The sequence below is a fragment of the Monodelphis domestica genome, chromosome 7 (genome assembly GCF_027887165.1).
Source record: "Monodelphis domestica isolate mMonDom1 chromosome 7, mMonDom1.pri, whole genome shotgun sequence".
In the NCBI taxonomy this organism is placed as follows: domain Eukaryota; kingdom Metazoa; phylum Chordata; class Mammalia; order Didelphimorphia; family Didelphidae; genus Monodelphis; species Monodelphis domestica.
In genome coordinates, this window is record NC_077233.1 from 139,198,973 (window position 1) to 139,215,780 (window position 16,808).

The following is a 16,808-nucleotide window of genomic DNA, read 5'->3' on the forward strand; positions in this document are numbered from 1 at the left end:
AATATGTTAAGAGGTTTGAAAAACTATAGTTTGGGCAAGAAAATGCATTTGAATTTTATCATATCAAATCATCTTAATTAATGGAACTAGACCAGATAATGGTTGACTTAATGAGTTGGCTCAATTTACCAACATTTGGGTTTTTTAAATTTTAAAATTTTTAAATTTCTTCGCTGGGAGGGATTCTACAATTTCTCTATGTACCATTCTTTGGGGGGAAGACTTGGTATCATTATAGTAATTAAATGAGGATGATGACAAACTTGGGGACACCATCAAGAAATGGGATGGGTAATTGAACTCTTACTAAGAATCAGAAATATTAGTTGACCAGAAAAATGTACCTTTGGAAATGTAAAGCTGTAAGACAAGGAGTTTAATATACTTGTTGATAGTGATACCATACCTCTCCTTTGAAGGAAAGTTAATGAATAATAGTTCATTATTTATCTAACTGGGCAATCTGCTCATTGGGCAGTTTCCTAAAAGATCCTTTCCTACCCTAATTTACATAGTCCTTCTGAGCTAGTAGTGATTCATTCTAATTCATATCTGTTTGGGCCACTTCTCACCTTTGTTCATTTTAATTCTGAGTTAAGCTTTCCCTGTTCTTTTTCAATTGAGGTGTGTCCCCACCTATATTCCTGCCCTGGTTTGCTTATTCAACATACTTTTATTGAACACCTACAGTGAGAGTACTCAGTTATTCTATTTAGTATTATGTGCAGGTTCTAGCTTACAATCTGTTGACATAAGAGCAAACAAGGAAGTGGCTGTTTGAACTTCTGTCCTTATAGTTCAGTCTGCTGAGTCATTTCTCCAAACTTTTGACCAGACTTATTCCAAATCTGACTTATTTTGAATAATCAGGAGACATCTAAGGATCAGGGAACTTGGTGACTCAGTCAAGGCATTTTTTTTCCTTTAGAAAGCTAGGTAGCATGCATGCATGTAAAATGAAAGGGTTGGACTAGATAGGCCAATTATAGATCTGACATTTAGGATTCTTTGGGCATAGAGAATATATTCTTCCTGGTTGCATAACCCATAATTAAAGATGTTGTTTTTAAGGCAAGAAAGTCATTTCCTAAATTGTTAGCCATTAGAAATGGTTATAAGCCTATAGCAATTTTTTGCCTTTGAGGAAATCTCACAGTGAAAGTATTTCCATTTATGTAGCTTCTTTCTGCCTTAAAGGGCAAGACCTTCACTTAGTTATCTTCTTGAAGTACAATGATATGGAATCAGGAAAGAACTGTTAAATACTAGCCCTTTAACTGAATAGTAATTGTAAGTACTCTGCAATAAGATCTGTGAATAAAACTCTGTTTTTTTTTTTGCATTTCTTTCTAGATCATAAGATTTGTGGAAGATAACTCACTCATAGCATTAGAGTGATCCTTGATATTTTAAGAGGAATAATTTCTGATTTGTTAAGCATTTACATAATGCTTGTTATAGGAGTATCTAGGTACTTCACATTATGACATGAAATTCTTACACACACACACACACACACACAAATTTGTCACGGTTCTGAGTTGCTATATAAGATATAGTGCCAGGACTATTATATCTTGTAACTGTTAGCCTGTCTTTTAATTCTTGCCATAGATTTGCATGGGGGGAGGCTGAGGAAGAGTGATGCAGCGTTTCATTCTCCACCTATACATCTCATGGTCTGAAAGGAAAGATCAGAAAGGGATGAAATATTAGAAGTGAGTTTTAGATAAAGAAAGATGTTTCTCTTTGTATAGGGGAGAGTGAGTGTATTAGTAATTTGTTACATGAGTGTAATCACTTTAACCTTTTCTGTACTTGGTATAACTTTTTTTAATTAGCTCAAGGTAATTATTTTAGATTTTGTGGATAGTTTATTGTAAATTAGTGGTTTTTTCTTTCATAGACTTAATGATATCAGCAACAAAATTATTACCATACCAAATTATTTTGGTCAAAAGAATAAATTGAAAGTGACATAGGGAAAGTCCTTAGTGTTTAAATTTTTACAGATAGGGAACCATATAGTGGCAGAAATATCATTATGTATAGAGAGCTATTTCTGATTTAATAAAAATCTACTTTGAAAGAGATGAAGGCATATTTTTGTATTGCCTTTTCTAAATTATTACTTTTTTAGTCTTGAGGGTTGCCATTACTTTCAGCTATGTGTGAGAGAAGATCTTTATAATCCCCATTTTCTTTGAATTTAAATTGTTCTGGTGCATACTTATTCTTAGGTATTAAGATTTACCTTGGCCCTTTCTCACTAATTAAAGATACTTTAAATTTGTCCAAATTTTCACTTTCCTTAGGTAAAGAATAAACTTTTCTTGATTCCTTTTGGGAAAAGGAGGAAGTAATATAATCATTCTCAGAAGTTAATTTGCTATAGGCTCATATATTTACAACAGAAGTAGCCTTTCAAACACAAATTTCCAAAAGATTGGGTATGCCTCTTTGGATCTTTTTTTGGAATTTATTTATTTATTTTTGGGGTCATGAAGGGATGAAGCTATGATGGAGAGCATTATATTTTTATGTCTTAAGATATATGTATACAGGCATTCAGGAAATACTTGAAAAAGTTTTCCATTAGTCTCATCATTGCTGCCACATCTATCTATCTTCATCAGCTGAATCCACTGTTTGTTTATGCTGGCATGTGCCTGCTTTTAAAAAGAAATTTTCTATGGAAAATCAGATTGTGTCTGTCAGATCTGGAAGGTCATACTTTCTGGACATATTTGGTAATGCCTTTTTAGTCATAAATTGCTTAAGACTGTCATATTTGTCATTTAATTGGAAATTTAAAAACATCATTTGGAACAATTGGAAAAGTTAACTTTCTTTGATCTTTTGGTTTGGAGCAGAATACACACAAACACATGAAATTCATAATACCTCCAAAATTTGCTTAATAATCCCACGCCCTCTCCCAATTAACTGTATTTAATGTCACTTTAATATTTTTCTGTCAAAAATACATTTGCTTATTTTATTTATATATTTTTAAACAGAACCACCTCAGTGTGTTTGCAGTGGTTAACCCACTTGCTTCAAGTATAACCTCCAGTATAACTTCTAGTCTGGCTTCCAGTATTGGATCAGGTAGTTCATCCCCTACAACTCTGTCAGCTATCAATGCCAAAGCTCTCCCGTTCTACCCTCCGAGTAATACAGTTGAATCAGTAATAGGTAAGTCTAAGTGTTTCCTCTTTTTTTTCTTTTTGCATTTATGTTATAGCTTTTCAGGATTATTCTCTTTTGATAAATATTCTGGAAATGCTCACTGAAAAGTAATTTGCATTTTTTACATCTGTCAATTTTAATCACATGCAGTTAAAAACCAGTACCTGATTTAACCTCACTATAAAGTTAAAAAATTGTATTTATATCATCATTTAGTCCTTTCACGTCCTTCTAATGCCCTCCTAACAATAAAGGCCACATTAGACAATAGATGAGAAACTTATAATAACTTATGTGATTTCAGTATAATTCATTTGTGATCATAAATCTTAAAAGAATCGAACTGACCTATATACAAAAAAACTGAAGGTGATCTCTTTAGCCTGATGGAAAGGGATTCAATATGTAGTTAGTATTCTGTCATTTCCAGCACCCTGGCAAGTTTTCTGGGTCCATATTTTTACTGGAGTAAGAAAGAATGGTAGTAGGATTAGAAAAGAGGCAAGAGTGGCTAAATATCAGATTAAATTTTAGGAGCTAACGCAACAGAGATTGGCCTTGGCCCTCTCTTGGCTAGGTTTAATCTTGTGTTAAAACCAGTGTTCAGTTTGTCTCCATCCTCTTTTAACTTGTCCTGAGTGTTTTCTTGACCAAGATTTGAAAAATAATATTATGATCCTGCTTCTCTATGAACAGTAGAACTGAGCCTGGTAGTCATCCAGGACAGGTGGGTTGGTTTTTTTGTTTGTTTGTTTTTTTATAAGGAAGAAACTATGGTTGAGACATTTACTGTCAATAAATGAAATGCTGATGTTTTTCATACCTTGGAGATGGAAAAACTGAACAATTCTATCTAGTAATAGTATGTTTTCTTTGTACACCACTTTACAATTTAAAGAGCCCTACAATCCAATAGTCTATGAGATAGGTAGTATTGCCTTTATTTTACAAAAGAAGAAACAGCATCAGAAAGATTGGATGATTTGCCCAATAAGTGGCAGAGCCATAACTAGAACCAAGTTCTCTTTGATCTTAATTTAGTTCTTTCTCCTGCAAAACTATACTTCCTTACTTAGACCATCTTATCTAGCCCAGGAGATATATGCTGGTGGCCTATGTAAAACATTGTTCTCATTGTGATAAGTACAAATATAATTAAGAAAAAATATTTGTTTCAGTAAGTTAGTTTTTGAGACCAAATTTGAACTCAGGAAGATGAGTCTTCCTGACTTAGGTCCAGCACTCTATCCATTGTGTCACCTAGCTGCCCCAAGAACCTTTTTGGCCTCTTTATATGAAGATCCAGGAGACAGTGATTTTAAGTGGGGGACTATCATGTAAAAACATTTATCTTAATAAATCTGACCCACAGAATTTGTAATGACCTGAGAACTCTTGCAGGACAGAGCATTTACTTTTAATATGTCTAAAAAGAAACAGATAATATTTTCTATAGTATGCAGATTAGTTTTAAAAGGCCTTGAAAATCAGAATATTTACTTGCCAACCTATGTGGCAGTAGCAAATTTAAAGAGTCCTACAGCCAACAAGTCTATGTAATTTTCATAAACTTCCCTTGTGAAGTATACAGATCACAGAATGTTTTAAAATAGTCCTTTTGTTGAATATATTTTACTCACTGTGGACCAGTGATATTTTGAAAGACTGAAAACCAGTTGAATGTCAAATTATATGTTAGGAACATGTCTACAGTATTTAATTTTTTTGTCATCATTTATTCATAGATGAAAGGAGGTATTCACATTTTAATAATATACTTTCTTTTAATGTAGTATCAGATTGCCTAGAACATTATATCTGTTTCATAAGGTCTTTATGAAGTGTTTTCACTATGTTTTTTTATGTTTTATCTTTATTTAATTTTAATAACAAATTTCCACATAGGTTTTCCAAAGTTACATGATTCATGTTGGTTCTCTTCCCCCCTGAATTGACAAGCAATTCAGTCTAGGTTATACACATATCATCATGTAAATATTGTTTGTTTTAAAAATTAATAATCTTATAAAATCAAAACCCCAAATCATATACTCCCCCCCCCAAAAAAAAGTGAGAAATCATGTTTTCATCTATCTATGCTCTTCTCTTAAGAGTTTTTGCTAAAATATTTAGGCATAATTGGTTTAAAATACATTTTTTTCTTGGCTTATTTTTTAAAAAAATATGTATTATCAAGAACTACAGATTTTATTTGGGGAGGCATCATGGAGAGATATCCTCAGATATTTGTCTTTGTTTCCATAATCATCTGCCCCATTGCTAGTTAACTCTTTGTATGGAAAATTGTACTCAAACTCCCCTATTTCCTTTTGAGCCTTCCACTGCTAAGGGAAAAAAAAGATGTAGTAACTACCTATATAAATTCCTCTGAGAAAAATAATAGCACATTGCATTTCTGTGTTAATATTTCTGTATTAAAGCTTAGAGCCTTCTCACATATACTATATTCATCCTCATGGGGAAATTATAAATTTCATGTCTTTAAGTGTCATTATTTAAAATCAAACAAAAATTTTTAAGCAAATGAAGGGTGCCTTATCTTTGTCATTTGTACTTGAAATTGAGAGGAAAAGGACATTTCTTATTAAAGAAATTTATTTTTGTTGTTCAATTGTTGAGTCATATCAGACTCTTTGTGACCTCATTTGGAATTTCCTTGGCAGAGATACTGGAGTGGTTTGCCATTTCCAACTTACTTTAGGGATGAGGATCAGAGGCAAACGGTGAAGTAACTTGCCCCAGGGTCATATAGCTAGTAAGTGTCTGAGGCCAAATTTGAACTCGGGAAGATTAATCTTCCTAACTTCAGACCCAGTACACTATCCACTATACCACCTACTTGCTCCAAGAACCTTTTTGGCCTCTTTATATGAAGGTCTAGCTTGTTTTGGGAGACAGTGGGGGGGGGGGGGGAGCTATCATGTGAAAAACCTTTGATCTTAATAATTCTGACCCACAGAATTTGTAATGACTCAGCTGAGGACTCTTGTAGCACAGAGCATTTACATACAACACTTTGAAAAAGAAGCAGATCATTGACTTGGGAAAACCTACATTTATTTGTCCCTTAGAATTGTTGACTTTGCACTCTAGCAGTCAACATATAATCTGTATATGGGAGCATATTAACCCTGTGTTTTCAAAAGGTCCATATTTCATTAATTTATACATTTTGCATAATCTAACAAATAATTTAATTGCAAAATAGAATTAGACTTATACAAGTTTTCTAGATCTCATAATAAAGTTCACTTAGGACTTTAAATTATAACTGGTTATTTGAAATTGGCTACATTTTTCCTTTTTCAATAAGATTTTTATTTCAAAATTCTTATTGTGAAATTATAGGTTTAAAACTGGAAGGGTCTTAGGGGTCATCAAGTCCAACTCCCTCATTTTGTAGATGAGGTAACAGGCTCAGAGAAGTTATTTGGCTTGCCCTTGACAGTTCTCATTTTTCCTCTTATACTGCTACCCATCCTTTAAGACCCAGATAAAACTTCCCTTGTGAAACCTTCCTTCACCTGTCCTGAAAGTTCATTTATCCCATTCTTTGAATTCCTATAGCATTATATCCCCCTGATGATAAGGATCATATCATATATTTTGTGTATACTCAACATCCAGTGCACCTTTGTACATAACAGCAACTAAAGAGTGAAATTTGTTCCATTTTATCTATTTTTTTTGGTGATCATTACTTGTTTTTAAAGCCAATTCTAGTTCCATAGTTTCACTTGATTACTTTGAGGGTTGTCTTTTAATAGACTTAGATAAATAGACATTCTTATACAAACCACTTATGATTTGTTTTGCCCATGCTAGTGTTGTCTTAGAAAAATAATGTTTTCCTTCATTTCTCCAAGAATATTAAGGTTTAGTGATTTTACTTAGTCTATATTTTTCATAGCGTATTTCCTTGTTTTTACACAGTTTTATCCAGAAAAGACTAATGGCAACTTATGAAGAGTTAATACTTGCATAGAATGAAATGTTAGCTATTCAGTAGAAAGCTTTTCTATTTAATGAGCATAATACATTTTTCCTTATATTCTATGTATACATATAACTGTATATATATATACACATAGGTAGGTGTATTCAAAAATTTTGTCTAGAAAGTATAGAATAGACATTCCCAGAATTATACTGCATTTCTTCTTTGGATAGATTCATTTAATGATTATTTGTTAATTTTATTTTCCTGTGCTATCTCAAACAAATTACTGAATAGAATATGCCAATAGTCTGTGAAGTTCATTAATAGTGAAGAAAGCTGGAAATAAAAGTTTTCAGTCCATTTCTAACTTGCAGTTATTGTTAAATGTACCAAAAGGAATCAGATTTTGGAGGCAACCTGAAATGTGCTATGAATGATTGGCCAGAGGCTTGATCTGTGATGAATGCAGAGTTGGGAGGAGTGGGCTAATCAGAAATCTGATATTTGATTTAGGGTGGAGAGATATTGGGATTGAGGCAAAACCAGCCTCACTGATAATAACATTTGCATTGATTGTGCATTAATAGTTAGAGTGGAATGAATTCAAACTGATGTTTAGAACATAAATATAGAGGAATATATACTGGTGACAAGGAATCCAGAGTTGGAACTGGAGAGAGATTTTGGAGGCTGCTGTTCAGAAGCAAAAAACAAAAGAAACAAAAACTTGACTTGTAGTTACCAATAAGATTCTTCCAAAGGAAAAATGTTTGGGAAACAAACTTGGGATTATTACCAGTGAGTAGATGAAGCCTTTGAAAGACCTGCTAAGGAAGATTTAGAACAAAAAAAAGGTAAGTTTAAAATCAGGCAAGGCAAACCACAAGCTATCTTATTCTAGCAGATTTAATGGCAGAGGTACTTAATAGGGGAGAAGATACAGAATGAGAAAGAATAAATACTATCAAAGATTCAAAATAAGAGGCATAGGGGGCAGCTGGGTGACTCAGTGGATTGAGAGCTGGGCCCAGAGATGGGAGGTCCTTCAAATCTGGCCTCTTCCCAGGCCACTTCCCAGGCACTTCCCAGCTGTGTGACCCTGGGCAGGTCACTTAACCCACATTGCCTAGCCCATACCACTCTTCTGCCTTAGAACCAATACATAGTATTGATCCTGAGATGGAAGGTAAAGGTTATTAAAAACAAACAAAATAAGAGGCATATAAAACAAGATCTAGATTGATGAGGGTGGGGAAAAATACACATTGTCAAAGGTAATGTTTCCTCTGTTGCAAAATGCATAGTTTAATCTTTTAGATTAATTAGCAGAATAATAATTTAGTATACGGGCAAAGCACTGTGGATATAAAGGCAAAAATAGAATTAATCCCTGCTTTAGTTGCTCGGGGCTGTGAGAGTGGCATACTTGGATGCAGATGAGTAAGTATAGGGTGATTTGAGGATGGAGAGAGCAATTAATAGATTAGGGAAGACTTCATAGAGGAAATATTATCTGAATTGAAGTATGGAACACTTTCAGAATTTTATTTTTATTGAAAAGAATAATGGCATCTAGAAATTCAAGCTAAAAATTCAGAAATAAAGGCAGAAGCTTATTTGCTCCTTGGAGTGATAGGCAGGTTTGGGCAGCTCTCTAGGTAATTCTAAGAGTCCTAAACTGAGGGAGTGAAATGTTGATTCTTGTACTGATTTTGGAAATTAAGAGACTATGGTCAAAATTCCCAAAGGAGAGGGAATACCACATAATATCTCAAATATAGCATTGACCTTAACCCATGGAACTGCTATAAAGGGATCAGGAACTCTATTGCTGTAGTCCCTATTGGCCAGGCCCATTTTACACAGGGGGCCAGTTCACCGTCCCTCAGACCGCGGGAGGGCCGGACTATAAAAAGACTATGAACAAATCTGTATATCACTGTCTGGGATAGCAGAGGCTGCAGTGCTGGCTGTGATGGGTCTGTCACACCTCGCACAGCCCCATCATCGCCACCACTATACTGGGCAGCAGTATGTATAGTGTGGAACCCTCTTCACCAAATCGCTGCTCACCGTGCTGACATCTTCCATTGTGCAGCTACATAATCCTTTGTGCAGCGCCTTGTTCTCATTCAGTTACTCTCAGAACAAGGCACCACGCAAAGGATTATGTCACTGGAAGTAGTGTTGTATGTGAGCAATGCCGCGCTTTGTGGTGCTGTCACAAACAGTGCTCTTCTCACTGACCACCAGTGAAAGAGGTGCCCCTTCTGGAAGTGCAGTGGGGGCCAGATAAATGGCCTCAGGGGGCCGCAGTTTGCGGACCCCTGCAATTGGTCATTGAAAGCCTAAGTTAAATGGCAATAAGTTTAGAGATTACAGTTTATAATAACATAATCTCTTGCATCTTTAAGTTCCAGTGTAGAAAGATAATGGAATTTTAAATAAAAAGACCGAGGCTTGAATCTTGGGTCAGCCATTTACTTGTGTGACTTCAAATAATTAACTTCACCTTTGGGTCTTAGTTTCCTCATCTGAAAAATGAGAATATTGTTCTTGATGACCTCTCAGACTACTTTCAGCTCCAAAGTGATCATCTTATTCTGTTAGTCTTCTCTATCTTTTTGTTGTTTATTCTGAACTTTACAAACACTAAATAAGACAAACATTTCCATGTATAAAGTAGAATGTAAAAAAGCTACAAATCTGCATTATGAATACAGCTTGCGTTTTCAAGTATATAATAATTTCAGCTTTTTTTTTCCCCCCCAAAGCTGTCCTGCTTGGCTCTGGTTTGTTGTTCTTATTGATATTTTGTGTATTCTGTTTTGTGCATTTTTAAATTGCTTTAATGACTCCTCTTATTTTCTTATTTTTTCCTCTTTTGGTAACCATATTGCTAAACTACTATTCCTTGCATCCCTTCTTCTCCCCTGATTTCCCCTCTGCCCCCAATTGAAAAGAAGAAAAATTAAAACTCCTGTTTCTAATTTATATTATAACCTAAATAAATTATCATATCCTCATATTATCCCTGTCCAAAAATACATATTTCATTCTGCATCTTAAGTTAATCACTTTTCTTTTAGGAGATATATAGCATATTTCCTTACTATTCCTATAGAATTAATTATATTGATCAGAGTTCCTAAGTCTTTTAGTTGTTTTCTTTACCATGGTGTTGTTTATTGTTTAAATTATTTTCTGGGTTCTGCTTTACTCTTCATCAATTCATACAAGGTTCCCCAAGTTTATCTGAAATCATTCCTTTCATCATTTCTCATGGGGGAATAATATTCCATTCTTTTCATATGCCATAGTTTGTTCAGCTTTTCCCCAGTTGATGGGCACTCCTTTAGTTGCAGCTCTTTGTTATTTCAAAAAGAGCAGGTTTATATAAACGTGCCTTTTCTTCCATGATTAATGTCATGTTAGGTAGTATGGGAAGTTCCAAGGAAACTGTTGTCAACTAAATTACCTAAATACCTAAACAACATAATATAGTGAATTAGGAATTAAAATTAGGAAGGCAGAAGTTAAATCTCCTGCCTGACTCTAATGAATAGTATGATCTGGTAGTGTTATTTTACTTTTCTGAGCCTTCATTTCCTCATCTGTAAAATAAAGATAATACTTTTAGCGTCTCCCTCATTAGAGATATTATAGGACTTACAGTATGTAAAATGCTTTGCAAACTTTAAAAGTGCTATATAAATACATTCATAAAACAACTAGAGGCTGATGTAAGGTAACAAAATATGTGCTAAGCAATGTGTTAGTGTAATAGAAATTCAGAAAGGAAAAAAAAAACAGCATGACCTTTAGGGTTTTGGAAAGACTACTTACAAGAATAGATTTGAGCTGGGTTTTGAAAGTAATAAAGGATTTAAATTAGTAGAGAGGAGAATCTGAATTTGGGTAGATGGAACTAGTTGATGTTGGCATTTAACCAAGTTGAGGAATACAGAGTTGATAGAAGACTTATAAATTTTTGAGGAAAAGATGATGAACAGTGGAGCAGAGGTATGTAAAATGCATACTTTTCTTTCGTTATCCTCCCTTTCTGTCTCATGTATACATTCCCTCTGGAAGATCTTCCATTTCATGACATTGAGCTTCTTCTTCTGAATTAATGACCTCTTTAATTAATGTTCCTTCTCTGTGCCTCAGTTGTCTAACCTATAACATGAGGGTTTTGAGCTATTACATCTAAGGGCCCTTATAGCTCTTAACATTTTTGTTTGGTTTTCAATGTTTTAGTGACAGAGACATCCAAGTAGAGAATTCCTTTTAGGTAGTTGAAAATATAGAATTGGAACTTAGTTGACAAGTTAGAGAAGACAGTTATTTATCAGTTCAGAGGTTGTGGTAGCACTCCAAGAGAAAGCATATTCAGAGGCAGAAGGCCAAGTAGTAAATCTTGAGACGCACACAGAGTTTGAATGAATAGCCCAGAAGGTGCTATCAGAGGAGTTAGAAATGCTTTTGGTAGTAGGTGGTAATTGTGGTAGTGAAAATCTGGGAGAGTGAAATGTCATAAAAACCAAAGGTACACAGTCTTGACAAGCCTGAGTTGATGTCACACTAGTGTTAAATGTAGCAATAGCAATCAAAAGCAAGGACTCAAATGAGAATTATTAGGTTTATGAAGAAAAAAGTTACTCTTCTTGGAGAGAACATTATCAGTGGAGTGGTAGAGTTAGGAATCGAAACTGTAAGGTATCTAGGAAGGAATAAATAGGAACTGCAAACAACATAGGTAAACCATTTGAGGAATGGAAAAAGGAATAGGATGGAAGGTATCATGGGAAGAGTTTTGTTTAGGATTTTGGGGACCCAAGATTACTTGGAAGACTGAAAAAACAAGGATTCTGTGGAGAAGAGGTTTATATTATTTCAGTTTCAGTGTATCTCATGGTTTTCTTGTGAAAATGTGGCTTGTACATATTCAATAAAGATTTGAATTAAATGTAGAATACTACTTTGGTGCTTGAAGGATTTATAATTTTATAAATGTGGCTATGTCCTGTTTATTGATGCATCATAACCTCCCTACAATTCAATAGCTAACAACCTTTATTATTACCTAGTGCTTTCCATAAACTTATGTCCTTTGAACCAAAAACAAACAAACAAACAAAAAAAAACAGTGAAATAGGCGCTATTTTATATTATACTGATTTTACAGAATAGAAAACATGCTGAGTGACGGTAAGGGATGTGTCCCAGAGTCTCAAAGCTATTAACTGTTTGAGATAGAATTCAAACCTAAGGTGTTTTTTTGTTTGTTTGTTTGTTTTTTAATCCTTACCTTGTCTTGGAGTCAATACAATGTATGTATTGGTTCCAAGGCAGAAGAGTAGTAAGGGCTAGGAAATGGAGGTTAAGTTACTTGCCCAGGGTCACACAGATGGAAAGGGTCTGAGGTCAGATTTGAACCCAGGACCTCCTGTCTCTAGGCCTGACTCTCAATCCACTGAGCTACCCAGCTGCCCCCTCAAACCTAGGTCTTAAAGAATCTGAGTCTAACATTCTTCATAGGCTGCGTGTGCTTGTTCATTGATTGATTAGACCAGTGGTTCTCAACCTTTCTAATGCCGTGACCCCACAATACAGTTCCTCATGTTGCAGTGACCCCAAACCAAAAAATTATTTTGGTGGCTACTTCAAAACTGTAATTTTTGCTACAGTTATGATTCAGAATGTAAATACCTTATATGCATCACTCATTGCTACTAATTGAGAGGTTGAGAACTGCTGGATTAGTCCAAGAGTTGCCATTTCCCAGTGATTCTTCTGGCCTTTACCAGTAGAGCTCTATCTTCTAACAAAGTACAGCTAAGTAAAACAGACTAAAACTTTGAACTTTATATTTTAAAAGATCTATTCATATTTTCTACTATCATTTTTTGGATTTTTATGTATTGATTTAGTGAATGTCACAGATAAAGCAAACAATTATAAAGCATTTAGTTTGTCACTCTCATGTCAACATGGCAAAGAACCTCTCTGAACTTGCTAGGCTGGTTTTTGAACAGTTGGCACAGTCTCTCAGTGGACCCTTTTTTGAAGCTTTTACAAGCTCTGTGCAGTCTGCACCCTCCTAGCTTTGTCCCCCCAGGACCTAGGGCATCAAACGATGACTTTAATAAAAAATATTAATTCTACCAGAGATAAAATGAGAACTGATCATTTTCAAATTCACAAGGTATGGTCGGACTCCAAAATCAGCACTTGCAACTGAGGCTATTAAAATGCTTCCCAAAGTTGGTATTCACTTTTGTACATATTTATTTGCCTAACATGTCACACAGGTTTGTTTGACTATTGATCTTGTTGGTTTGTGAATATCATGCTGTTGTATCTCAGAGTTAATATGGTAGACTCTCTCAGAATGAGCCATGCATAAAAGTTCATGATGCAACCAGTGTATTTGAATTCATTGGCAGAGGGCTGTGCCTCCAGTCATGTGATCGGGGGTTGCTGTGATTAGCTGGTACGTTTGCAGGATTCTATGTTTAAATTGGTGTGTAGAGGAGGAGGAGAAGCTGCAGACAGTGAGTCAGCAGTTAGGGCTGGTAAGCTTTCTTAATTTCTTTTAATAAACTAATGCAAAGATTTTATCAAATAAATGTTTTTGAGGCATAATTTGTTTTTCAGTAATCTGTTTATAATATGCTACAGAATATCACATTGATTTTTAAATATACTTAGGATGTGGATTTTTAAAAAATGTTCAGGGTTTGGGGTTTTTTGTTTTTTGTTTTTTGTTCATTGAAACCTTGCAAAACCTCTCACTTAGTGATTTTAAGATCTATAAGGAAGGCAAATCTTAACTGGATATGTTTCAGTTTCAATGTATAGATTAGAACATTGCTCTAGTATTAGCAAACAATTTTGTATTCAAACCTTACATCTCAGTTTTAGCTTAGTAAGATTTTTTTAAGTGTGAAGATATCATTTTAGATACCAGGATAAGAAAGCAGTATTTAAATAGCTTTGGGTCAGTATGAAACCTTTTCTAGTTATATTTGGATTCAAAAATCTGGCTGTATAGAATCCTTTATTTTGAAAAATAAAACTCTATTAATATGTCCTTATTATGAAGTTACCTAATTTCCATGGTTTCCATTAACAGAATTGATCTAGACCAGGCAGTCATAAGGTTTTGTTCCTTTCTGCTGCCATGACAGCATTTACATTAACTGACAAAGGTCTTACTCCTTTCTTGTCAGAATTATATTGTCAGAGTTGTTTAGAGCAGTACTTAACCAGGGTGTATGAGTTCAGTGGAGACAAAGGGCTGGGCTGCATGTGTACAGTTGAAGGCTAGTATATTTCTAGGGAAATAAATATTGTATTTACAGGGTTAGGGTACTGATTACAGCACAATATCCCACCTTGATCACTGATATTCACAGTTTGCTTTATAGACTAAAATAAAATAAAATAAAAATCATAGTTTAAATAAGTAGATACTTCTTTCTCCCAATAAGGTGTTAGAGATTGGAACTCTTACCTCTTTTTTTGATTGACAAGTTTGTTTTTAAAAATGAAAGTATCAATTTCAAATGGCTATGAACTGTTGTACAATTTAAACAAGTTTGATTAGTTGTTAACATTTGACAAACTCTGATATCCTGTGTTTAGCATTAAGGCTTGAAGTTTGTATCCATGTTATGTAATGATGTGAAAGGTCTCCATGTGCGTGACTTAGATATGAAATGCTTGGAACACAACTTGATGAATTGCAACTTGATTTTCATAGCCCTTTGCCTAGTAGTATTTGTAAGTTCATTTAAAGAAAGAGAGTAGAATATAAATGTTTGTGTTATTTATGCATAAAATACCTGCTCATCAGTTATCAGTCTTTTCCCCTTCAGATATTGCCAATTTTACCTTTTTCTATGTCCTCCAGAATGTCCCACCGCCCCCCCAAGGATTATAGTGGGATTTAGGGTTGTTTAAAGAGCCAGCCAGGTACTTCCAGGCAACAGTGTGTGCTGGCTGTATTACTCAGCACTTCCTGACTGGTTGCCATTAATGTTGAAAAAGGGTTTCCTAGTTGTTTTTTAAGATGTTTATTATAGTTTTGATAGTGTTTTGACCCCTGATATTTTGTCTTGTGAATGGTTTCAAATGTTTTGAAAGATTGTTTTTTTTTTAAATTGAGCAGACCAGCAGTTCACATTTCATAAAATATTTGAGACAATTGGATTCAGGCCAAAAAAAAGTGAAGCTTAATGAAAATTCAGTTCAGTTCAACAGGAATTTATTAATTGCTTATGGTATATTAGACAGTATGAGAAGCACCAGGGGTAGGCGAACAAAAATGGAAAAAAATTCTTGCCCTCCAAGAGCTCTTATTCTGCTGGTAAGGTAGCAAAATGTACAAAGATAGGTAAATTTAAAATATACACATTAATAATTTAGGGGAGAAATATTTCCCTAACCATTATCCATCTCTAAGAAGATCCAGAAGGTCCTTCTTGTAGGACCTTGTTTAGGCCTGGTGCCATCTGTCTTCCATGCCAGTGGGCCAAAATTGCCTCAGCAGTCATCTGGTCATCTAAGAAGATATAGATGCTTTAGTGATCTGCTCTTAGTTTCTATGGTAGTTCAGTTCCTCTGGAGATAAAATGTAAGAATTGTTCGCTTGCATGTAGAGAGTCCTAATTTAATGTACTTCTGAGTCTCTCCTCTCTGTAGGGTAACTTCCAGATAATCCAGTGAACTTCCATGGGAAAACTAGATGATCTCTCTAGCTTAGATTTAATCAAAGGATTCAGATTGAGCTACCCCAAATGATTTTTTTTTTTAACCCTGGACTTCTTTCTTACTAATTATCGGTTCTTAAGGCAGAAGAGCAGTAAGGGCCAGGCAATTGGTGTTAAATAATTTGCCCAGTCAGCTAGGAAATAAATGTTTGAGGCAGAATTTGAACCCAAGACCTCCCAAGCTCCAGGCCTGGCTCTTTTCCATCAAGTCATCTCACTGCCCCACCCCAAGTAATTTTAAGGTAAAACTTTTTGCAGTTTTGAAAAAATAAATGGAAGCACAGAATTTTCATCAGCTTTATTTATTAAATGGATGACACTGTTTGGGAAAGGTATTACACTTAGAAGAAACTGTTAAAGCCAAGTTTTTTTGATGGTTTTTTCTTTCCTACACCACTTCCATTTCCCAGTGTGTAATAGATGAAGCAAATAATTATAAAGCATTTAACCACTAGCAATGAGTAAAACATATATGATTAGCCCTTTCCTGGCTAGGAGCCTGGTGAAATGAAACAAATTCAAGGCCTTAACATGTTCCTTATTGCCAGGTTTTACTTCCTGTTCCAGTGCCTTTTATAACTACAGAGTTTTTATTAATTGCTCATTAGGCTTGACCTAGACTCTGACCACCAAATGAGATTCACTGTTAAAATAAAGTCTAAACAGAAATTGAAATGATAAGCAATCCACATTGGAGATTATACAATGCAAATGTCTTTCTTTGGGACAAATGGTATATAAATGTACACAAAAAAAAAATTTGTGTGCCTCTTTCAGAAGCCAATGTTTTTGTGTTGTCTTAAATTTCTTTCCTTATGAGAGTCTTAAATTTCTTTCCTTACTGTCATCTATTAGAAGGACTTTCGATCAGCTGCTGT

At 34.7% G+C, this 16,808-nt stretch overlaps 1 protein-coding gene across 25 annotated transcripts in view; it reads left to right on the forward strand.

Moving 5' to 3' along the window:
* The window catches only part of UNKL (unk like zinc finger), a 151,480-nt gene that overhangs the window by 104,013 nt on the left and 30,659 nt on the right, over positions 1 to 16,808 (forward strand). For 20 of the 25 annotated variants that reach the window (XM_056805665.1, XM_056805667.1, XM_056805671.1 and 17 more), the window contains one exon: positions 3,021 to 3,198. The exons of 4 other annotated variants lie outside the window; for them this stretch is intronic. In XM_056805665.1, the coding sequence (XP_056661643.1) occupies positions 3,021 to 3,198 (178 nt within the window). Of the gene's footprint in view, positions 1 to 3,020; positions 3,199 to 10,252; positions 13,732 to 16,808 lie in introns of those variants that run through there. One more of the 25 variants, XM_007499324.3, reaches the window with a different exon arrangement.